Raw genomic sequence first — 25,486 nt, 5'->3', positions numbered from 1 at the left:
GGGAGGAGAGTCATGAATGTCCAGGAAGGATTAAAACATGAGCTTACCAATTACTAGAGTTTGGAAGCCTAAGGAGAGGAGCCAGAGCTTTTCCTAGGTACTCTTCCCTTGCTGAACCTCAACATTCAGCCATCACTGTCGTTTTATGGATAGCTGAATGCTGAAAGGCTACAAGGATAACCAGGGATTTCTATATCTACTGAGAAGGGCTGGGAGCTCTCTTCAGGCCTTCCTTCTCCTAGGACCAATTGTGTAAAGAAGACATGCATGTATTTAAAAAGAACAAAGTAAGAATTGTTTTTTTCTGGTTATATCTTTGGACTCACGAGATAAACCCTTCGAGGGGATTTTTTATAAGCTGAGCCATCTTTGGTGAATTTACGGAAGGAGATAGTGTGGCAACATGGAAAGACAATGGAGTAGAAGGCAGGAAGGTAGGAAGGGTGGCTTCTTGTCCAGGCTCAGGCAAGTCACACAGTCCCTTTAGGCTTTCTTTTATTCATCTTAATATAAGGATATTAACATCATCCCTTGTTCATTGGGCAGGATAAATAGCATACAAAGTAGTATAAATGCTATACCTTTGGAAATGGTAAAGGATTAGCTAAATCTAAGGGAGCAGGGGCTATAATTCCTCAGGCTCCTTACACATTTTTTAGTGTTTATTGGATTAACCTTTTGAGTCTCATGAGCCACCATCCAGGCTAGATAAAGCTAAAAAAACTGAAAAATAAAACAAAAAACAGTTTTGGTAGAAAGAGTAAAAATTCCTGAGAGGCCCAAGGTAGGAGATAGAAGACAGTAAGTAAGAAATTGGAAAAAAATGGAGCCAAAAAGAGGGAAGAGGAGAGTAGGGGTAGAGGAAGGTGTGTAGGCGAAAGACAGAACAGGAAGAAACCAGAAGTGCATGTAGTTAGCAAGGGGACCATGTGCTCTCAGATGGTGGCCTGGGTGTCCCACCTGATCCATTTTGGTCCAGAGGGAAATCTGGAGGGAAACCAGGTGGGATCTCCAGGCTGTGGTATTACCTGGTAACAGAATGTCATGGTATGAATTTGGTGAATGAAGAAGTAAACCTTTGGTTCTTGTTAGTGGATTAAGTTGTAGGCTGTAACTGGAAGGACAGACTGAAATCGAGATTGTTTTGAAAAGGGCAAGAAGTCACTACCATTAGAGAGATGGTGAAGGGCAACTGTGGATGCGATTTTTTTCCACATGATGGAACAATGTGTGTCAACATAATCATTGACAAATCCTTCTCATTTGATTGCTGCAGCTGAGGCTTACAGAGCTTCCTCAGCCTTACAGAGGTTACAGGAGCTCACCTACTATTGAAAGAGCTTGGGCAAGTGACTGAACTTTGCTAAGCCTCAATTCCACATGATAAAAGATTATAATTTATATTTATATTAAAGGGTTGTGAACAAGGTGAAATTACATAATTTCACTTTCCGAGTGCTCAGTATCAGTTAGCTATTATTATCCAGTCTGTTTATCTGAAGTTTTCTTTCATATTCAACTATGTTGCTAATGCTATTTTCTGGTTGTGAATTGTCAATGGAAGGACCCAGTTTCCTTCTTTCTAATCCGTCTTGAAAAGATAGTATACTTGCCTGTCTTCTGGTATTAAGCCATAATTTGCATGATCGAACCATCCATTCATTTTTCTTGCCAGCAACCAAGTCATGATTGGAGTTGGGAGTAAATTTCTGAATGTGTTCTGAAATCGCGTTGTGAACACCATGTCCCAGGGGTACCCTGAGTCAAAGACTCGGCTGATCACCCACGCCCCTCCAGTGGTGCTGAGCAACACCTGGAAACAGTCACAGAGGTTACTTGGGTTGACATGGTAAGCAGGGCTGGTGCTGTTAGAGATGTGAGAGTAAGTGTCATGAAATGAAAGGCACCCAAAAGTCTATCCTGCTCAACATACACCCCTGGCAAAATAGTCTTGCTTCCTCCAAATCCTATTTTAAAGTTGTTTTTTTCAGATAATGGTTTGAGTATCTAGAGTATATAATGGCTTAGGACATATATATAAATACTTTTCATTTTTTTATTTAATTTTTTATAAACTTTTATTAGTGACAGTGTCTATAAATACAGCTGGGATGCGTATGAAACAGGGTGACATTCCTGCTGTTCTCCACCTGAGCAAGAGTGTCTCTCTTCAAATTCATGTGACTGAAGAAGGCACTTGGTCTTGGTGAACTGTGTGTCAGAGGTGTTGTAACCAGGAAGGACATATTATTGAGTTCCTGTTTTCTGCCAGTCTTGGTGCTATGTACATGGTGAATGATACACTGTGGCAAGCCATAAGGAGTTTAAAGTCTCATGATAAAAGTTTGTATACTAACTCTGATTGTAGGCAATAAGCCCAGGGTATGGCAGCAAACCTTTGGTTAAACTAATAGTAAAATTCAGTACTAAAAATTAGTTTTGGTGGTTTTTTTTCCTCACAGTTGTCTAGTTGTTTGAGTCTACCAACTGACTGAGCTCACTAAGCTAATAGTTGTGTTGGTACCTACACAAAATGAACTGCCTGTATAACTGTTTAAAAAGCAAAAATAAAATAAGTTAATCGGCCAATCTGTTACTTGGCAGATGCAAAACAGCTGATGAATAGACCCTGCCCCCTCCCCCACCAAACTGGCGCATGGTGGTCAGAGCTATAATATCAGTATTTTTACTTATATATTTTGTTTGACTTTATAATATAATGGAGCAGTATATGCAAGATAGGAAATGTGACAAGAACTATAGTTGCATCCATCGTTATAACATTAAATATGTTTGCATTGACCTTGCTTCTCTGTGTCATGATGTAGAATCAGAGACAACATTTTGGTAGCTCTCAGCTAAATCTAATACAGTCAGTGGGGATCACACCCAGAGGAATAGACCAGTTTATAAACATAGTCTCTCTTTTTGTAATTCATAAATAATTTCAAACTCCCACACCCCACCCTCTGAATTCTAAAATGATATTATAGTATTAAAAAAAAACCTAGATCAGTGTATTAGCCACAGGGGTGCTGATCTCTGTGTGGGTTCAGCCTTCCTTCTCCCTCTTAAGGTCCCATGCTTCCAGCTTCTTCTGATCTCAGCTGTAGGCCAGCATGGGGCCTACCAACAGCCTCTTTAAAGCAGTCTAGGCCTTTGTTGTTAAGCATCTGATAATTTCTCCAAAAAAAACTACCTTACCCATTTATAAAACCGTTCCAGCATTTTTGGTAATTGCATCAGACTGTGCCTCACTCCTGGTACAAAATTCTGTGTTAGTCAATGTAGCAGTTTGATATTGTTTATGAATTCTAAAAATAGATACTGGATTATTTTTGTGAACTGGTCCGTTCCTCTGGGCATATTAAATTGGGTTGGATTCAGAGATTTAACTTTTACTTGATTAAATAATGTTTAAGGTTCTGATTGGGCCATGTCAGTAGACTTTTTTTTTTAAGGTTTTGTTTGTTTTATTTATTTCTCTCCCCTTCCTGCCCCCCCACCCATTGTCTGCTGTGTCCATTAGCTATGTGTTCTTCTGTGGCTGCTTGCATTCTTGGCGGCACATGGAATCTGCGTCTTTTTTGTTGCGTCAGCTCTCCGTGTGTGCCACGCCACTCCTGGGTGGGCTGTGCTTTTTCTCACAGGGCGGCTTTCCTTACGGGGCGCACTCCTTGTGCATGGGGCACCCCTACTTGGGGAACACCCTTGCGTGGCATGGCACTCCTTGTGTGCAGCAGCACTGCGCATGGGCCAGCTCATCACACGGGTCAGGAGGCCCTGGGTTCGAACTCTGGACCTCCATATGGTAGGCGGACACTCTGTCAGTTGAGCCATATCCGCTTCCCTTCAGTAGCACATTGAGTCCCCACCCACCAAGCGGGCAGAGACTCACAGAGAAAATGACATGGCAGAGGAGAGAGAGTTTTGATATTGGAGCCCCAGGAAGTAAACACACAGAGAAGCAGATAAGTGAAGAAGGAGAGAAGGCTTCATTAGACATGGCAGAGGCCCTGTGAACAGAGGTGAGCCATTAGCCTGATTGTTTATAGCTGGCTTTGTGGAAGGAGCAGAGCAGCTGAACCGGGAGAAAAATGAGACCAGCCTACAGCTGATATTGGAAGAAGCTGGGACCACGGCGCCTAAGAGGAAGAGGAAGCCTAAACCCTTGCACACATCGGCAGCCATTTGCTCCAACATGTGGCAACAAACTTTGGTGAGGGAAATAACTGTGTTTTGTGGCCGGGTAACTCTAAGCTTTTACCCAAGATAAATACCCTTTATAAAAGCCAGCAGATTTTCTGGTACTTTGCCTCATGAGCCCTTTGGCTGTAACAAGATGGCAGATCTCTGCCTGGTGTTTTGGGCCTTAGCTGCTCAGCTGCTCTATTCTCTTCCACTGCAAACTGATCAGGCGAATGGCTTAACCTCTCTGCTGGACCACAGGATCAAAATTCTCTCCTCTTCTTCCATGTCTATGGTGCTCTTTCTTTTCTCATATATCATCTTCTATGTCTTCTTGAGTAAGTGCTCATTTATAACAGCCCACCAAGGAGGCAGGGACTTAACCTGAGTTATACCTTACTGACTGGTGGAATCAAGCCCTTAACGTAATTTAATCAAAGACATTCAGCTGAATCTCATACAATCAAAGGGGATCACACCCAGAGAAACAGACCAGTTTACAAACATAATCTCTCTTTTCTAAATTCATAAATAATCTCAAACTGCCACAATATGAATTATATTCTAAACTGAGGTGAGTTTCTTTGTTGATACAGAAATAATAAGACTGTGCCAAAGCATATTTTCTGATTGAAGAAATTTCCAAATGATTAGAGGAGTAAAAATAGCAGTGTGCTACCCACATGTGGTAGGCATAGTGGATGGGCCTGTGGTAATTTTTGTTTCAGGGCTTCCTTTTTCTCCACGATAACTTCATTAAATTGCTTGGTCTCTCCAAATCAATTAATCATCTATCAATCAGTGAATCAAACAACAAAATCTTTTTTGAAAGTCCCAGAGAGGAATATCAGTCACACAATCTCAATTCTTTTTTTCACAGCTATTTCCACTCTTGCTACCATTGCTCTAATTATTTATACTTATTTTTTTGGCACCTGTTTTTCCCACGACTGTGTATTCCATGCCAGTGGGGAATCTTGTTTTTGTTATTGTGTTCTCCAGTGTATCCCCAAGGCCTGGTATAACATAGCAGATCAGAAGCCAACAAGTCACATATTTGTTATCTGACTGACTCTCAATGAGTTTACTGCATAGCTGGAAAGAATACTTATATTATAGAAAGGTAATTAGCAATACTAAGAATTGAAAAGTTCCTGCTGAGGAGTATAAATTAAAATTATCATGTCAGTTCTGAATTGGGAGAAGCCACTTTATATTAGGTAGAGATACTTGGGAATTAATTATAAGTGCTGTAGGAAGGGCAGGGGGCACTGCAGGAGTGAAGGATTGGGAGGGTGGAAGCAGATGTGAAAACAGACCTGTTTGGCTACAGCTGCAGGAAAATAGTGGGGGATAAAGTTAAAGGGGCAAATTTGGGCTAGATTATGGAGATGCCTGTAATATTGGGCTAATACAGCTAAAATTTATTTATTTAGGTGAGGGGAGTGATTAGAAGTTTTTCAGCATGGCAATGTCATATTGATAGGATTTTCAGAGGACCTGTCTGTTGGTGTTTGGATGCATTGTCGTGTGGGGGGGAGTACATAGACTGATTGGATAGGGATGCAGGGATGGGACGTGGGCTTTGAATCAAGGAGACTTGGGTCTGAGGACTAGCTCTGCTAGTGTTTGACTTAACCACCAGTTTAAGTCTCAGTTAACTTAGGTTAAGACTCCCTAAGCCTCAGGCTCATCATCTGTAGTCAGGTATACTAATAATAGCACCTACCTCAGTGGTTTTTTTCTGATTATGGATGGAGGTGATGCGGTATAAAGTACCCAGTGGAATGCATGGCACAGAGCAAGCCCCCAGTAAGTATTAACTATTTCTACAATTATTGTTGAGTAGACACGATAGCCTCAGTGTGAGGTGATACGGACTTGATAAGGGTGGTAACAATGAATAAGGAAGGGTAAATGGGAGACTTTTGCAAAGAAAAATTGCCAGGATTTTCTGACTGGTGGGACTGAATAAGGAAGAGGTGTCTCTTGTGACCCCTGTAGGTTAACTGGGAAAATGACAAAAATAGTAAGGCAGAGAAGTTGCCTTTGGAGGAAAGATGATATCTAGAATTTACAGTAAAATGTATGGATATTCATGGAAAAAACAAATACTTTTACAGTCTGTTGTGTTACGTGTTTGTATGTTCTAGGCATTTTAATTCCTTTGACCATTTATCATGGTGTCAAACACTGTTTGCCTGAGGCATGTATCTTAAGATAAAGCCCTTTATTAAATAACATTAAGAACTGTACCTTTTTTTTGAGGAGGTACTGGGAACTGAACCCAGGACCTCATATGTGGGAAGCAGGCACTCAACCACTGAGCCACACCACGTCCCAAGAAATGTACCTTTTTTGCCAAGTGGCTAGCCTCCACAGCAATGTCTGTGCCAGAGTTCCCCATTCCAATCACGAGGACTCTCTTGTCCTTAAATATATCTGGATGTTTATATTCTCGGCTATGAAAGTACTGGCCTTTAAAGGTATTTATACCTGTAGAAAGAAATAAGTCACATAGAGAATTTATAGGATCAGTAAATGAAATCTAGGTAATGTTCAGTCAGTAAGAACCTTTTTTATTTTTTTTTTTTATTTTTTTTTAATTTTTTTTTAATTTTTTTATTTTTTATTGACTTTGTAATAATATTACATTAAAAATATATATGTGAGGTCCCATTCAACCCCACCCCCCCACCCCCCCTCCCCCCCCCCCAACAACACTCGTTCCCATCATCATGACACATCCATTGGATTTGGTAAGTACATCTTTGGGCACCTCTGCACCTCATATACATTGGTTCACATCATGGCCCATACTCTCCTCTATTCCATCATGTAGGCCCTGTGAGGATTTACAATGTCCGGTGATTACCTCTGAAGCACCATCCAGGGCAGCTCCATGTCCCGAAGACGCCTCCACCTCTCATCTCTTCCTGCCTTTCCCCATACCCTTTGTCCATTATGTCCACTTTTCCCAATCCAATGCCACCTCTTCTATGTGGACACTGGATTGGTTGTGTCCATTGCACCTTTATGTCAAGAGGAGGCTCAGATTCCACCTGGATGCTGGATGCAATCCTCCCATTTTCAGTTGTAATCACTCTAGGCTCCATGGTGTGGTGGTTGTCCTTCTTCACCTCCATCTTAGCTGAGTGTGGTAAGTCCAATAAATCAGATTGTAGGTGCTGGAGTCTGTTGAGGCTCAGGATCTGGCTATCACATTGTCAGTCCAGAGATTCAAATCCCCTAAATATATCTTAAACCCCAACATTAACTGCACCTCCAGCACATTAGCATGAAAGTCTTATGAAGGGAGATCCCATCTGAGTCCAGATTCATCACACATAAACACCATTTCCAAAGAGGGGCCATCTGCCCTGGTAGTTAACCCCATCGGCCATGACCATAACTCCCATGGGTCTCTTTAGCCCTCAAAGGAACCAATATCTGGGGGTTGTATCTGCTTTATCTGTCTCTCTGACTCTGCTCAGTTGTGCATGAGGGCAAACCTTCTGCCAGCCTCCAGACTCTTTTTTAGAAACTCGTAGCCATATAAACTCATTTCTCCTTTCCATTTCCCCCAGTAAGAACCTTTTGACCAGTGATTTAGGTGGTTTTTACTAGTATATTAAAGTTTAAGAAAATATTGAAATATGAATTCATGGTTTTACCAGACACAGAAATTAGCAGGGGATTATTTATTTAATGGGGATAATTATAATTATTTACCCCATCTCACTGGATAGACCTCCAGTTTATTTTATTTTGTTTTTTAAAGATTTTACTTTATTTATTTCTCTCCCCTTCCCACCTCCCTAGTTGTCTGCTCTCTGTGTCCATTCACTGTGTGTTCTTCTATGTCCACTTTTATTCTTGTCAGCAGCACTGGGAAACTGTGTCTCTTTTTCATCTTACTGCATCAACTCTGTGTGTGGTGTCACTTCTGGGCAGGCTGTGCTTTTTTTGCGCTGGGTGGCTCTCCTTACGGGGTGCACTCCTTTCATGTAGGGCTCTCCTATGTGGGGGACACCCCTGCGTGGCATGGCACTCCTTGTGCGCATCAGCATTGCATGTGGGCCAGCTCACTATATGGATCAGGAAGCCTGGGTTTGAGCCCTGGATCTCCCATGTGGTAGGTGGATGCTCTGTCAGTTGAGCTAAATCTGCTTCCCCCACCAGTTTTAATTACTAGATGATTTCCTACTAAGCTGAAATATTTGGTGTGAAGATATATTAAGCAAAAGTGTAAGAATTCATTACCATTTAAAGATTGGTGGAAGTCCATGAGACAGTTATATTCTATTTACTAATACTTGATTTATGTATAGCTTTTCACAAGCAAGAAGCAATAGCAAAGAAGTTAAAGGGAACAATGATTCAGTACTTCTACTTGATTCAGCAGCCTTTTTTTTTGGGATACTTGCTATGTGCTTGGCTCTGTGCTAGATGATGTTGGGTAATAAGATAAATAAAATGTGGTCTCTACTTGTAAAGATGCATATGGGTTGGGGTAGTTGACTGATAGCTCATCTTGGTGACTGACTAACTTGGACCAAGTTTGCTGCATCATCCAGAATAGGCTCTGAGAGAAAAAGGGGTTATGTTGGTTCTACCAAGATTAATCTACTGGTCTTACTAGATAGCATATGTCAGGCAACTGATGCCAAATCTCAATGACATATCAAAGTCAATGGAAAGAGTTTTGGAAAATACTTTCAAGGCAGTGTTTTACAGTCAAGTAAAATACACTGAACAAAGAACTTGTTTTTAGCCAGAAAAAGTGATGACATCTAGATTCTCAGAGGATGAATTTCGATCCTTGTGGAAGGTGGCATTACCAAGGCTTGGTGGCTCCTTAGCTCATTGTGAATCATAGAAATCTAAAAGGGATCCCAGTTTAAAACCAACTGCTATCCACAGCATTTGGAATTTAGCAAGAGTGCAAGCCAATTCAGATATTAACACAGCACAGGGATCCAATATGAAAGAGAAAACTGCTGAGAAAGGGAGAGCTGAAAAAGCCTGAGGAGATTCATAGAATGATGAATCATACATTATTTTAGATTGTTTTTGGATCAGGCCAGATTCTCTGTGAGGCACGATTGGACAAAAATGGGAGTCTATGGCTGAGTCTACTCTGGGTCTAATACTTTCCCCTTCTATCTTTTATAGGAGGACAAAGTGAGAACTTTTTATTAGGGAAATGTGATTGTGTTAGTAATCGCATATATACATGAATGAATAAAGTAGTTATCTTGGGAAGGTGGAACTTATTGTGTGACATCTGTTATTTTTATTAGGACTTTTTTGGGACTCATCCTTTGAAAGTATCTCCAGAGCCTGTGGCACAACTTTTAAAATATCTCCAGTGAATTTAAATTTCTGTCTCCATTAATAAGCATGGCTAAAAGCAAGTATGCTTTGAAGCAGGGAGAGAAATGGTGGGGTTGGGAAGCTGTTTCAAGTCTAGAATCATGCAGTTTTAGAGATTAAAGTATACTTAAAAATATCTATTCAGGGATTCAAAGAGTTAATTGGTAGTGGCTGGTGAGATAGGTATTGAGAAGGACTGCAAGTTCTGTGGAGCTCTGTGTGCTACATTTGTGATGTGTGCTGCTGCCAGTAGTGTCCAACCCCCCAATCCATGGATGAAAAAAACAGGCTTAGAAGGGTTATGTGGCAAACTTAAGACTACATAGCTCGTTAGTGGTATAGTCTAGAATCCACACCTGGGTCCCAAGCTCAACCTTCTCAAACTGAGCACAACACCTCAGTTGCTTTTAGGATATCTTTATTGTAATCCAGCCTGACTTGGGTGGCCTCTGAGGTCAGATTCAGGGTCATTGGAGTTTGTGAATTTATTTTAAGGTAAGTCTTGAGATCACTCCAGGACATATGTAGACTGTGATTCCTCCACTGAACTCCCATAAAAGTCTTATTCATTCTTCCAGTACAGACTACATCTCTTATCCACCTCTATATTCTTAGAACCTCATGAAGTATAGTATGGTACTGAATAAATGCAATGTATTCCCTATGATGTGGAGCATTCTGTATTCTTGGAGTGACCCTGTACTAGGCACTCCTTCCTGGGAGTTTGGAGTGGCTGGCTCCTCAAGGTTTTACCCCACATGCAAGAAATGACAAAGGATTGGGTTGTCTTATGGGGTGGTTCATCATTATATGTTTAAGTAGAGGCTGTTGAGCTTCTGCCAGGGATGTTGGAGATTTTTCTGTATTGGGAAGGAGGTTTAACTTCCAATTTAATATTCTGTTCTATGGGATTTTCAGGGTGGCCAATGATTTGGAGAAAGTTTCCTAAAATATTAACTTTGAGTTCCCACTGCAGATGAAATAAACAAAACCATTGCATTCTCTAATTTCTCTTAGTTGCAATCCAATTGAAAATTGACATGGGCTAACATGAATCATAGCTGCAAAAGCCAGATGAAGAAATGGAGACCCAGAGACATCTTAACTACTCTCCCAAGACTTAGCTCATTGTTGACTGTCACCCCACTGCCGTAAACCTCTGATCTTGCTAACAGTTACGGCTTTATACACAACTAAACAAATGATTTCCTTTACTCACGGATTGACCTCTTTGGTCTTTAAACTCAGCTTCAAGCTGTAGCTGCTGCTGAGGCTAGCATCTTGTCTATCCATCCCATGTCTTAGAAGACTTTGAGTGCTGCTAGTCACTTAAGCAGGAACACTAAATCTCAGAGTGAAGCATAAAACTGCTCTTGAAGTTAATCATTCTACTTTTTTGTATTCATATCTTGTTTGGGACAATAGATCCAAATGAGTGCTAAAAACTGTCCAGAAAGCACTGATTAGAAAATAAAACAACCCTATTACTCACAACTTTTTAAAATGGAGGAGCTATAGGAATTCATCCCCAGATTAATCAAGCATCAGGATGGCTCCTATAAGACAAAGTAAGTCGACTGCATAAAATACTGTACCGGGAAAGGAGTCCAGTGGCAAATGTGCGTTAGTAAGAAAACCTGTGCAGACCATGACAGCATCAAAGATGGCTGACTCTTGCTTCCCTTCATGCAACGTGACCACCTCCCATTGGCCAGAGACAGAAAAGTCTGGGCGCTTTGTTACACTGCAGACTTTGGTCTGAAAAAAAAAAAGAAGCATAAATTAGCAGTCATCAAGATTCCAGCGAGGGCTTGCTAGCTGATTATTTCAGTTGATCTTTCAAGCATGGTAGAGCACAGAGTAAACATGTAATAAGCGTAGTCCTAGAAATATAATTGGCCTGTCAGATTAATCATGATTTCCTGGATGGGAGTATTGTAAGGTTGGAGATACAGAGGGGTATCTAAGAGAAGTGGAGACGTCTAAAGATTTTAAGTGATTTGCGTACATTCTCATAGCAAATGATAGAATCAAGATTATAAACAAGGTCTTCTGGTTTTTTGTTTTTTTTTAATATACTTTATTTTTAATGGAAGTTTTAAGTTTATGGAAATCTTGCTCAGGAAATACAGAGAGTTCTCATGTACTGCATACATTTTTCCCAGCCTCAATCCCCTTGACTCACACATGTACCATTTCCCATTATTGACATCTTGCATTAGTGTGGTGCATTTGATGAACCAGTATTGATACATCATTATTATATAAAGTCCCTAGTTTACGTGGGGTTCATTCTATGTTGTATAGTTCTATGAGATTTAAAAATGCATAATGTCATGTATTCACCATTACAAAATCATTGGTTTCAAAGCCCTCCAAATGCCTCCACCTGTTCATCCCTGCCTGTCCCTCATCCCTGGCAACACTGATTTTTTTTTTTTTTTTTTTTTGAGGTACCGGGAATTGAACCTGGGACCTTATACATGTAAGCAGGCTCTCAACCACTGATCTTTTTACTGTCTGTGTAGTTTTGCCTTTTCCAGAATGTCACAGAATTAGAATCATGCAGTATGTAGCCTTCTCAGATTGGCTTCTTTCATTTAGCAATATGAATTTACGGTTTTCCGTATCTTTTCATGTCTTAATAGTTCATTCTTTAAAAAAAAAAAAACTTAACATTTTTCTTTAGAGCAGTTGTGAGTTTACAAAATAGTAATGCATAAAATACAGCATTGCTATATATCACCCTACCATCAACATCTTGTGTTGGCGTGGATTTGTTAAACTTGATGATTGTACTTTTTAAAATAAATGTACTGTTATTTTAACAGTAGTTACCTTTGTTACAATTGATGAAAGATAATTAAAATAGTTCTATTTATTGCCCATTACATTACATGTATTTTTCCCCATATACTGTCCTATTATTAATATCTTGTATTACTATCATGTATTTGTTATAATTCATGGAAGAGCATTCTTGTACTGTTTACTATAGTCCATTGTCTACAGTAGGGTTCAGCTGTACAGTTTTATGTTTTATCTTTTCATTGTTGTTCTGGTAATATATACATCCTATAGTTTCCCCTTTTAGTCACATTCACCTATATAGGTCATTGCTCTTGATTACACTCACAATAATGTGCTCCCATCACCACCATCCATTTCCAAACTTTAACCATCAGCCTAAAGAGAAATTCTGTACAAGTTAAATATCAACTTCCCATTCTCTAACCCCTAACTCTCTCCTGGTAACCTATATTCTAGACTCTGACTCCATGAGTTTGCCTATTATAATTAGTTCATAACAGTAAAATTATACAATATTTTTTCTTTTGTTTCTGGCTTTTTTTCATGCAACATAATGTCCTTAAGGTTAATCCATGTGATTGCATTCATCAGGACTTTGTCCCTTTTTAAGCTGAATAGTATTTCATCAAATGTATATACCACGTTTTGTTTATCTATTGATCAGTTGATGGACATTTGGGTTGCTTCCATTTTTTTGGCAGTTGTGATTAATGCTGCTGTGAACATTGGCATGCAAATGAATGTTTGAATCCCTGTTTTCAGTTCTTCTGGATATATACCTAGTCACAAGATTGCCAGGTCGTATATTAATTCTATACTTAGTTTCCTGAGGAACTACCAAACTGTCTTCAACAGCAACTGCACCATTTGCATTCCCACCAGCAATGAAAGAGTGTTTCTGTTTCTCCACATCCTCTCCAATACTTGTAGTTTTCTGTTTTTTTAAATTAATGGCCATTTTAGTTGGTATAAAATGGTATGTTATTGTGATTTTGATTTGCATTTCCCTCAGAGTTAGTGATGTTGAGCATCTTTTCATGTGCTTTTGGCCATTTGTATTTCCTCTTATGACCCATCATTTGGTCTACCCTGGAATATGTTCCGTGAGCACTTGAGAAGAATGTATACCCTGCTCTTTTGGGGTGCAATGTTCTGTATATGTCTGTTAGGTCTAGTTCATTTATCATGTCAATCAGGTGCTCTGTTTCCATATTGATCCTCAGTCTAAGTGTTCCTTTTATTGATGAGAGTGATATATTGAAGTCCCACTATTATTGTAGAGAAATCTGTTTCTCCCTTCAGTTTTGCCAGTGTTTGTCTCGTGTATTTTGGGGCACCCTGGTTAGGTGCATAAATGTTTATGATTGTTATTTTCTTCTTGGTGTATTGCCCCTTTTATTAATATATAATGTCTTTCTTTGTCTGTTATAACAGTTTTGCATTTAAAGTCTCTTTCGTCTGATATTAGTAGTATAGCTACCCCAGCTCTTTTTTGATTATTGTTTACGTAGAATTTATCTTTTTCCAACCTTTCACTTTTCTACCTATTTGTGTCTTTGGTTCTAGGGAAGGTCTCCTGTAAACAGCATATAGTTGGGCCATGCCTTTTTTTTTTTTAATCTATTCTGCCCATCTGTATCTTTTGATTGTGGGAGTTTAATTAATTAACATCCAATGTTATTACTGTAAAGGCAGTACTTACTTCAGCCATTTTATCCTTTGATTTTTTTAAATGAACTATCTCAGTTTCTGTTTATCTGTGAATATTTTAAGTTCTCCCTCATTTTCGAAGGATGGTTATGCCTGACAAAGAATTTTTGGTTAGTAGTTTTTTTTAATTTTAGTACCTTAAATGTATCATACCACTGCCTTCTTACCTTCATGGTTTCTGATGAGAAATTGGCACTTAGATTAGTTTTATTGCAGATCCCTTGTTTGTGATGAATCATCTTTCTCTTGCTGCTTTCAGAATTCTCCCTTTATCTTTGGCATTTGACATTTTTATTTGTATGAGTCTTGGGATAGGTCTGTTAGGATTAATTCTATTTGGAATATGTTGTGTTTCTTGAACATGTATATTTATGTCCTTCGTAAAAGTTGGGAAATTTTGGCTATCATTTCCTCAAATATTCTTTCTGCTCCCTTTCCTTTCTCTTCTCCTGGGACAGCCATGGCACATATGTTTGTGTCCTTCATGCTGTCATTCATATCCCTGAGACACTACTCAATTTTTTCCATTCTTTTTCTTTTCTTCTGTATGTAAGATTTCAATTATCCTATCTTCTGGTTCACTGATTCTTTCTTCTCCTGTTCAGATCAGCTGCTGTATGCCTCTGGTGTATTTTAATCTCTTCTATTTTGCTTTTCATCTTCATAATTTTTGTTATTTTTTTTTTTTATACTTTCAAATTATTTTTTGTACTCAACCAGTGTCTTCTTAATATTGCCTATCTTTTTAGCTTTGAATTTATTTAGGAGATTTGTTTGGACATCTTTGATTAGTTGTTTGAAATTCTGTGTCTCCTCTGAAGTTTTTAATTTGTTCCCTTGATTGGACCAAATCTACCTGTTTCTTAGTATGGCTTGTAATTTTTTGCTGATGTCTAGGCATCTGACTACCTTGATGAATTTACTGTCAAGGTCATTTTCTCTCTCTTACCTATGGTCTTAATATTGATTTGCTTTGTGTTAAGGCTCTTCTTTGATGCTTATTCTACCTTATGGACCTTTAGAATGGTCCATATTTAACTGACCAGCTTTTTTTCAGCTTTACTTTATTTGATTTTTGCCCTGTATGCGGTACAGTTTTTAAGATTACATAATTTGTGTGTTACACCTTGAGGAGAAAGCCTCCTTTCTCTTCTCTTCTTTCTCCAGGAACCTCAATCTGTTCTGTTTGTTTTTGTTTTGCTTGTGGAGTTTTTTATGCTCCTTTCCTTGTGCCTACCTGCTTTTGCCTGAAATGCAAAGTCTGGAAGGAGAGTCACCCTGGAGAGGACTTTCCCAAGTCAGTATACTAGCTCCAAAATACCCTGGGGAGGGGATCAGGAAGGGCACCAGAGTCCCCATTAGTGGCTTCCCCAAGCTGTGCTTTCCTGGCCTGCCCAGCTTAGGCAGCAACCTGTCCCCTGCAGCCCTGAGGAAACACTGTGTCTTTTAATCTCCACTGTACTTTCCCGGGTCTGGGGTGGGGTTGAAACAATGGCTGCCACCAACTTTGTCTGGGGCAGGTTGAATCAGTAGCTCAGAACTGGGACCCCATGATCTAAATTCAATAATCAAAAACCCTGATCAATGATCGGCTATGCCCACTCCCATTCTTGTGGAAGAGGATCTTTATGTCCCTTTCTGTTAGCAGCAGCTAATGAGAGACTGGGAAATGAGGCAGCCTGCTGTGAGAGTGGGGATGGGTGCTGGCTGCTGCTGCTGCACAGAGAGAACAATTCACTGTTCTTTACTGTAGTTTATCAGCCTCCTCTTCCTCTCTTCCCTGGGTGGATACTGTACAGTGTTCTTCTGGCCTCCAGAGCCTAGAACAGTTGTTTCAGATAGTTCCTGCCTGTTTAATAGCTGTTTTGGTGAAAGGACTGAGTCCTGGAGCTCCCTGCTCTACCATTTTTCTACGTGGATGTGGCCTGAGTAGTCCCGGAGCTGGGGCATCTTTTCCTACTCATTTCTTTTTATCACTGAATAATACTACTTTGTATGGATGTACCATGATTTGTCCATTCACCTATTGAGAGACATCTTGGCTGCTTCCAATTTTGGCAATTATGAATAAAACTGTTATAAACATTCATGTGCAGGTTTTTTGTGTAGACATCAGTTTTCAACTCATCTGGGTAAACACCCAGAAGTGTGATTGCTGGGTCATATAGTAAGCTTATGTTTAGCTTTTTAAGAAACTGCCAAACTGTCTTCCAAAGTGACTGTACCATTTTGTATTCTTACCGGCAATGAAGGAGAGTTCCTGTTGTTCCATATCCTTGCCAGCATTTCATGTGACCAGTGTTTTGGATTTTAGCCATTTTAATAGGCGTGTAGTGGCATGCCATTGTTTTAATTAGCAGTTCCCTAATGACATAAGCCACTCAATATCTTTCGTACACTTATATGCCATCTATTTATCTTTTGTGAGGTGACTGGTCATATCTTTTGTCCATTTTGTAAATGGCTTATTTTCATATTGTTGAGTTTTAAGAGTTCTTATCAATTTTGGATAAAAGCAATTTATCAGATATATATTTTACAACTATTTCCCCCCAATCTGTGACTTGTTTTCATTCTCTTAATTCTGATGTCTTTTTCTTTTTTTTTTTTCCCCAGAGAACATTGCAAATGCAGTTCCCCGCTACTACAAATTTGGCAGTCGAGTTTCCCGCATTTGGGGAAATCTCAGGGGTCAGCACATCCAGGGTGCAATGGATAAGCCTTGCCCTGGGAAAACCACCTTCATGATCATATTATCTCCCCTTCCAAGTAAGTATTCATTATACTTTCTTTATGCAGCATTGTTTCTAATAGAGATTTCTGTTTTTTTTAAATAAAGACATGGACAATATGTACTTGAAAACAGAAATTTAGTTCCAAGTATCTTAGCTTATAAAAGGTGTTTTGAATATATTGCTCAGGTTTTATCACATCCAGAGAACTGTTGACATGTAACAACCTCATGGCCTGAATTTTATGAGAGTAGTCCATAAAATTCTCATTCTCAATGAGTACCTGTATAACCTTGGATGCTAAGTTCTGATTCAGGAAGTATATGTATGGTAAATATAGGGCAATCCAAATTTTAAATCATAAATGATCTGTTGACTGAGATGCTTTGCTGCCTGTCTTTCCTTTTCAAAAATTTCAGAGTACAGCCTCTTAAGTCCCCTCTAATGGGTTCACTGTTTGGTTTATAGTATTTAAAGTGCTTCTTGGGTTTTACATTTGTATTAGAAACTTTGTCTTTTTAAAATGTAAATCTTCAGTTAATTAAAAACCTTTAAAAATAAAATTTATTCTTCATTATAAAAATAATATTAGTTATTGAAAATTTGGAAAGTATAGAGAGGGAGGAGAAACAATACGAAACAAAAACCAATCACAGACCGTTTCAGAGATAGCTGCTTATGTGTACTTTCTTAAAATTGGGTGAACATCTTCTGGCTTCTCTGTAGTTGTTTTACAATGGTCTTTGGTGGAGCAGTTGTAGCTCAGTGGTTGAGCATGTGATTCATATGTATGAGGTCCTGGGTTCAATCCCTGGTACCTCCTTAAAAAATGAAAAATAAAGAAATGGTCTTGTGATGGAGGAAGTGCTCCAGACTCAAGAATTCTGATACATTTTTTTTTCAAAGATTTTCATTCACTAACATAATGCTTTATTTTTCCTGTGTCCTTTGTAGGATAAGGAAGTGTGATGAAATACTCCTTGAAAAACTGGTCAGGTGACCCTTATTCATGCCAATTTCTCTGTGTAATTCCCTATGAATTCTCACCACCCCCATTTCTGATAGAGAAGGGAGTTAGGGGAAAGGAAACACTTGGATTTTCATGTTTCCTGAGAGGGAAGGAAAAAAGGAAAAAAAAAAAAAAAAGAAAGAGGAAAAAGGGGGTGAGTATCCAGGGAGCTGGTACGAGTTGTCAGTGTATCTATTTCAGGGATTTAGACCAACCTGGAAATGTGGTTTGATCTCTTTTAGGTCCCTTAGGATGCTTGGATATGAGTATTTCAAACTAAAACTTTATACATGAGTCCTTACACAAATACAAAGTATCACTCTCCTCCTACCTCCAGATTTACTTGGATTGGGGTATGAGTCCAAGGGGAAAAGGAATCCAGTCAAGTGTCAATCTTGCACTTGATCATCTCATCTACAGAGCCCATGCCTAGGCTACAGGGAGACATAGAAAATATATAGGAAATACTCCCTGACTACTAACAGTTATTTAGCATCTTACCTTGAATCGAATGCATTTCAGGAGGTTGAACTTATTTGCATACATTTTGAGATATTCCAGGAATAGAGAATTTGGCAGATAGTTTGGATAATCTTCTGGGAATGGAAAGTCTGAGTAACAAGACATCTCCTTGCAGCTGTTGGAAACCACAGACTTGTAGAGACTGGCTCTGCCTTCTTCAACATATTCCTGTATATACAGTATATATATGCATGCACGCACACACAAACACAGGAAATAGAGGTTAGTTTTTAGAAATTCAAACATTAACCAAACATTAACCAGAAGTGCTACCTGCCAACCTGTCTAATGGGATCTGCTATCCTGCACTGGGGAGATGATGACTGTTGAGCACCAATTGAGTTTCATGACCAGAATTTCAATTTCATTCATTACGTGCTAACAAAACTGGGACCAATTCACCTCTCCAGATTCACATGGTATCACTGCAAAGTACAGGATAATATGGAGGTAGACAAAAACCAGAAAGTTGGATAAATGTTTTGGCTTCATAGGTATTGTTGAAAGGATTATGGTTTGATTATGAAGGATCTTGTATCTAAACCTAAGGGATTTGGATTTTATAATAAGGTTATGGAAGTCTACCAAGAGTATTAAGTGTGGAATTGATTGATATTAAATTTTAAAAAAATCATTCTCTTTTTACAAAAGATGTATTAGAGGGGGCTGGAAAAGGAGTAGGGAGGTTAGTTAAGAACCTGAAACACGAATCCACTTGATTGCTAATGAAGGCCCTAGTGGAGGCAATGGAAGATGGGACTGAGACAGGAAATTTGTGAGGCGGAAGTAAGATGGAACCCATTGGATTGTGAGACTAATTGCATTTAGGGCATGGGTAAGGAAAAGGGTCAGAAGTTCCCAGATTGGACAACTGTGGGCATAGAGCACCACTAACTAATTTCACACCTCTGTTTTCAACTTGAATAATTAGCAAAATTAGCACCTCATAAGACTACCATTAGGCTGAACAGTTAACAGTTTTTCTGGTATCTTTAGTACACATTGCTCCTGTTTTTTGTATGGTATTATGGTGAATTTTTCTCCTACTTTTAATGGAAATGTCCTTAGTATCTTAATATTTACCATCTTGGAGATATATACATATATACATATGTGTGTGTGTGTATATATATAAATTTATTGTGTAAACAAGTAGAAACATAAACCTCAAAAACTGAAAGGGCTTACTCTGTTCCCCCAAAGGGTACGAAATGAGCTGTGCATGAAATGTAGGGCTGTCACAGATAATAAAGTTATAAGCATATCTCTGTGTTTTGAATTAGTTACTGATCTCAACTTATATGAGTTGGTTATTACAGAATATCCTGCTTATCTGTGTCTCCACGTCTGATAGCCTCAAACCTCCTAAATATATCCACAAAACTGGAAGCCAACAGGCATCTGAGAAAAATGGCTATTTAAATCGTGATCCTATATTCTGCAGGGAGATCTAAAGCAGTGTTCCTAAAAAGTGTAGCCTGCAGATTGGTACTAGTTTAAGCTATTTGTTACTTGTCTATGGCAAAATAATTATGGAAATTGAATTTAAATATTTACGGACTTTTATAGCAGTAAGTTGACATTGTCCATTATTTAAGCATGGGGACTCCTGTTTGTTGAATAGGACATAGATCAATTTTGGTTTTATCTAACTCACATGATGATTTGCATGGGATTTGAACTGTGTATTAGTCAGGTCCAGTAAGACTACATTACAGTGTGTGGTATTTTTAGGTTAGTTTGTCAGTTATTATCTAAACGCACATAAAATCTGGCATCATTTTCTTTCATTGAAATATCATTTATATTTAATTATAGCCTTACAGGATAAATTATTAGAACTTCAATTGCCAGATTGAAGAAGATAAATTAAAAAATATATTTCTACTTTCTTCATTTTGGATAGCAGTTAAAAAATAGATACCGTGGTTTGCTGAAATTTCTCTAAAATACCTTCTTTCATTCCTATCAGCCTATTTCTATGAGCCTCCCTTCTCTGCTGAGTGTTATTAAACAAAACTTAGAAACAATTTAGATAAACATTATCCATTCAGTCTAATCTAGATAAGAAAAATTGACAAGCATGAAGCAAATTTGTTGCATTAAAAATCTTAAATATTAATATACACTATGAATATTCAAAGTGTGCCCACTAGTGTTTAATATGGAGAATTGCTGTTTTATGCATAATGTTTTGCTTGTTTGGTGCTTAATAATGAATAGTGATTATCTCTGTTAATTGCCTGTGTGCCCACTTTCAAAGCATGATGTAAACCCCTTTTGTAATTGTTTTATTTTATATTATATTTTAATGATATTTATTGAAGATAATTTTGTCTTCTGACTCTAAATATACAAATACGAATTTGTATTTTGTGTATTTTTGTTTCATTTCATTTTTACTGTATTTTTTAAACATTACTATGTAATAAATTGGAAATAAAAAACAATTTTCTACAGAGAATTTGATATGCACATTTCTTTAGACCAGTGCTCTTAAACTTTAGTGTACATAGGAATCACCTGGGGAATCTTGCTAACATGCAGATTCTGATGCAGTAGGTCTGGTCAGGACCCGAGGCTCTGCATTTCTAATGAACTCTCACGTAGATGCTGCTGATCCAGTGTACCATGCTTTGAATAGCAAGGCTTTAGAGCAGCTTAGAATATCTGTATACCTGAATAGGCATTAGAACTGAACATAAAATTTGATTCTGTCAAGTCAGCCATTAGGTTTCCTCTGGATAATACATAAAAAAGGGAATAGAAATAGCTGCAAACAGAAGTGTGGCAAAAGCAAGGGAAGCACGTGCAGTATAAATAGAAAAGCATCAATTATAACACATTCTGGGGTCAATAAAGAGCCAAAGTTTCCTCTTTTTTTCCTCTGGCAACTGAGAGCATCACATAGGGGATATTATTTTATTGTTAATGCTGTCAGTTTCTAGTTCACCATAGCAAAAGGCTAAATTTAGTGTATGCTATATACTGTTTGTATATACTATATACTGCTTATGGGAGTAGAGAGGTTCAAAAATTTTAAAGCTTTTTGTAATGGCTTGTTTAAATGTCAAAGAGTAAGTGAGACTCATTGGAATTGGATAAGCCAGAGAACCATGTAATTTATGGGACCTTAAAACAAATGAATGCACAAACAAAAAGAGAAAAAAAGTAACTCTGGTTTTATAAAAGTTAGGAAAATAATTGTAAAGGCAGAAAGGAGAAATGCCTTCAGGAAACAGTGAAGCCAGTTGTGAAATAATATATCACAGATATTAGCAGTTGAGAGATTGTGGCTTGGATGGGAAATTAGTCTTAGGGTGGAATCCAAGACCTTGTCTTTGCTTTTGTCTCTCTTTCTACTGAGTGTTTCTCATGGAAAATTACAAGAGCTGGAGTCTTTAGCATATAGGTCCAGTTGGATCCATCCATGCCACTTGTGAATGGTATTTGTAGGTTCTGAGCCCTTCCCTCCAGTGTTGTCCCAGTTAGCATTTTGCCCTAATGAATCCCAGACTCTATCAGTCCCCTGGCTGCAGCCACTCTTGGCATTGTCCCTTCGTGGGTCTGTCAGTTGCCCCTAGTCCACATGCCCCCTGAGAGTTGATGGGACCACTCGGGAAGATTTTTTTTCTCACTAAGGGAAACATGAGTGGGAGGGGAGAAGAGAAGAGTGGTGATGTCCACATGCCCCCTGAGAGTTGATGGGACCACTCGGGAAGATTTTTTTTCTCACTAAGGGAAACATGAGTGGGAGGGGAGAAGAGAAGAGTGGTGATGGGTTGCAGAGGGAAGGAAAATAGCAATAGCATAAATGGAGGGGTTTCTGGCTCCCTGGTCAACTTGGATCTTGCAGGGTAGTGGGAAGGTCACCATCACCTACTGGGACTCTTGGTCAGACCTCACGAGCCAGAGCCCTGTCCGGGATTTGCCTGTCCTCATTCTTGAGCTGTGAAACAGATTCTGAAAATGCATGGGGCATAATTGTTGGCAGCATGGATCCTGGAGTCAGACTGCCTAGTTTCATATTCAAGCTCAACCAATTTCTAGCAAGGGGATCTTGGACATTTTCTCAACTTCTCTGTGTCTCAGTTTCCTCATCTATAAAATAGGAATAATAACAGCACGTATCATCTGGGATAAACTGAAATGATACAGTGCATTTAAAAAGCAGTGTGTGGTAAGCTTTAAATAAAAGTTATCTGTTGTTCATATTCTTCTATAACTACCATGGAGATTTCCTTTCTTGAACTTACTTTATTTGGTGTCATTAAGAGAGGAGTACAGGAAATGGGAGGACAATTTTGTCAGGTCAGAAGTCCCTCCTATCTCATTCTCAAAGTAGTATGTAAAATTATAATGACAGTCACTCGTAAATAGAGACATTCTCTCTAGTACTTTCACACCTACTGTTCTCCATGAATAATTATTTCAATATTCTTTTCTTCTTCCTTACCACAGCCAGACCTTATTTTATTCTGTCACCCCTTCTCCCTGTGTAAGACAAGCCCTGTTCTTGGATCTACAACTCAGAATAGCTGTAGGAATCTCAGAGGAGATTTAAAGAAACCCAAGATTATGAGTTTCATGAGGGCAGGCACCTGTCAGGTGTACACCATTGTAGATAATAGGAATTTAATAAATGTTTGTTGAATATGTGGATAAAGGGAAACCTACCAAGATTACTGAAGTTTTAGAAGAGCTTTTAAGGAAAGAGTAGAAATCTGGTTTACTAAGACTAAAGAAAATAGCTGAGGAGCAATTAGTCAGTGATTTAAGGGAGTGAAGTATTTTTAAACTTTATATTGCCCTCATTGAGTCCAAAAATGTGTGGCATGTAAGGCATATAGTAGGTGCTCAAAGGTGTTTGTTGAATAAATGAAAGAATGAATCTGCAGAGGAGATGACTTTGGTGCACATAAGGAAGAATATCATTCCCAGGGAGGATTATTAGATTGTGGAATACATTACAGGAGTTTGAAGGATGGAGGGGGAGAGAGAAGCTGAGAACCTTTCTGCTAGTGTAGGATGGTTAATCCCTTCTAGATGATGTCAGTGTGGTTCTGTCTAAAGGCTATAACTTCTCAAGGACCTCTCCTGTACTAAAATTCTCTACAAGAAATATTAATTTTTAGTGATGGAGCAGTTTCTCAAGTTACAATTGAGGTAATTGAGCTATACTGCTACTGTCCTAACCCTCCTCTCCCTCTAAAGGGTCTGAGGGAGTTGTTTGTGGCAAAGGTATTCTGCCCCAACTGAAGTTGGTGGTCAGAAGTGGGTTCTTTATCAGTATATCCATTTTCTTTTTCTTTTCCTCCACCCCCTGCCAATGAAGTCAAATATGTCTTATCTTTTCCTTCCGACCTTTGGCCATTTCCTCTTTGTTTAAGCCTGTGGTAGCTGGGAGAAACCAGCTTTCCTTGGTGAGTGTCCATTGAAGTCCTGTAATTTACCATCTCCTTGATCTTTGGACTACCTCTTTATTTGGAAATGGAAACTGCTTCCATATGTGATTGGATTTCTTTCGTTTGCCTTTCTATTTTTGCATAATGGCTCCTTCCATTCCTAAGAGAAACCAAGGATCCCCTTTGTACACCTTCTGGCAAGCACAGCCGTTGCTAGAGCTAGCTCTTTCATTCTGCAGTTTTGAGCCCTGCTTTGAGTGTAAAGACCCCTCTAACCAACCTTTTGTGGTGTGTGTATGTGTGTGTATTTGTGTGTGTGTGTTGGGGTGAGAGGAGGAAGAGATATCTCTAGAAAAGACCCAGGAGAATCATACCCTGTTAGAGCTGAGAGATACCTTAAAGGTCACCTAACTTGGGGATTTTCTTTCAGGCTCTCCAAGTATTGCAGAGATGCCTAAGGGTTTGCTGTGTCAAGAGAGGGCTGTTGAAGAAGGATGGAAGTGAGTTTTCCTATTTCCCAGCCCTTCAGTAGTTTGGATTTTATCTGTTTTTCATGCTGGTTCTCACTTTATGAATGAGGTAATAGAGGTGGATGATTGGTTAATTAGGCACAATTTTACCTCGGCTACTGCTTGATAATCCTTGTACTCATCTTTTTGCTGCTCTATCACCTTCTCCATAGTATTTTTTCTTGACTTTATTTTTCTCAATTCTCCAACCCCATTCACTACCCCTGCCCCTTCTTCACCCTCCACAGAAGCCATATTTTCCTGAAAGAATTGAGGCACCTGGTGTGTACCCTTTCATCTTCTCTCCCCTCTACCTCAAAATTTCTCTTCACTGTTCACTTGACCTTCCTCTCCAGTCTCTGAGGAAAATGTGTCTTTACACCTTTCCAAAACTGACCCTTCCACCTGTGCCTACACTTTCACCCCTTCCTTTTTCTGTCAGGATCTTGCCCCAAGTTGGAGTTACATATTCTATCTTTTTCTATTGTCTGGATATTTTTTCTTTGCCTCCAAACAAATTGGGGTCTTCCCGTCTTGCAAACAAAACAAATGTAACAAAAATAAACATTAAAAAACAAGAAATCTCCTTGATTTTATTCCTTAATCCCTACTTTTAAGTTGGGTGTGAATCCCTCACCCAAGCTTTCAAGCCACCCTCCTCCCTTCCCATTACTCCTTTTACATAATAAAATAAGCTATTTTATTTTCCAAACGTGTCTGGGTGCTCTTTCTTTACTCGTTTCCTCCTTAATATCTTCCACCCAGTCTCTTCTACCTGTTAAAATTCTTCAAAGCCTGTCAAGTGCCATCTTTTACATGAAATTTACCCTGGCTTCCCTCAAGTGGACATTACCCTGCCCACATTTAAACACCCAACACTGTTTTCTGACAAAATCATAGCCCTCTTCCATCTGCCTGACCCAGCTCCCTGAGGGCAGCTTGAGTCTTTCTCATTTCTGTGTCCCAGACAGTGCTCTATGTCAAGGTGTTTGACCTGCCCAAGTCACACAGCCGGTTGAGTACAGCTGAATCTTGATTTCTCTCGATTCTTAGATCAATGTTTTTTTTTTGTTTGTTTTTTGTATTAATAGCTGTCTGCAGCCTATATAAGGAACATTTTTGTCTGGTGTCCCAAGAGACTAGAACAGCTGTTGGTATTCGGGCTCACTTTTAGCCTTGACTGAGATTACTTTAATCAAATCTACTAATTACCCCTCTAATTGG

The 25,486-nt window shown here is 38.9% G+C and overlaps 1 protein-coding gene and 1 non-coding gene across 3 annotated transcripts in view; both read right to left on the bottom strand.

Annotated features, from left to right (window-relative positions):
• The window catches only part of FMO1 (flavin containing dimethylaniline monoxygenase 1), a 31,647-nt gene that overhangs the window by 4,271 nt on the left and 1,890 nt on the right, over nucleotides 1–25,486 (bottom strand). For both annotated transcript variants that reach the window (XM_071207572.1, XM_004454719.5), the window contains exons 3-6: nucleotides 18,328–18,516; nucleotides 11,160–11,322; nucleotides 6,542–6,684; nucleotides 1,614–1,813 (exon numbers count right to left, since the gene is read on the bottom strand). In XM_071207572.1, coding sequence (XP_071063673.1) covers nucleotides 1,614–1,813; nucleotides 6,542–6,684; nucleotides 11,160–11,322; nucleotides 18,328–18,516 — 695 coding nt within the window. The remainder of the gene's footprint in view (nucleotides 1–1,613; nucleotides 1,814–6,541; nucleotides 6,685–11,159; nucleotides 11,323–18,327; nucleotides 18,517–25,486) is intronic.
• On the bottom strand, nucleotides 16,699–16,862 carry LOC111763247 (U1 spliceosomal RNA). Its single transcript, XR_002796148.1, has one exon. It is a non-coding gene; the product is annotated as a U1 spliceosomal RNA (small nuclear RNA).

This window comes from Dasypus novemcinctus, chromosome 13 (genome assembly GCF_030445035.2).
Source record: "Dasypus novemcinctus isolate mDasNov1 chromosome 13, mDasNov1.1.hap2, whole genome shotgun sequence".
NCBI classification, from domain to species: Eukaryota; Metazoa; Chordata; class Mammalia; order Cingulata; family Dasypodidae; genus Dasypus; species Dasypus novemcinctus.
Note: the sequence above shows the minus strand (reverse complement) of the source record. Positions and strands in the feature narration are given on the sequence as shown.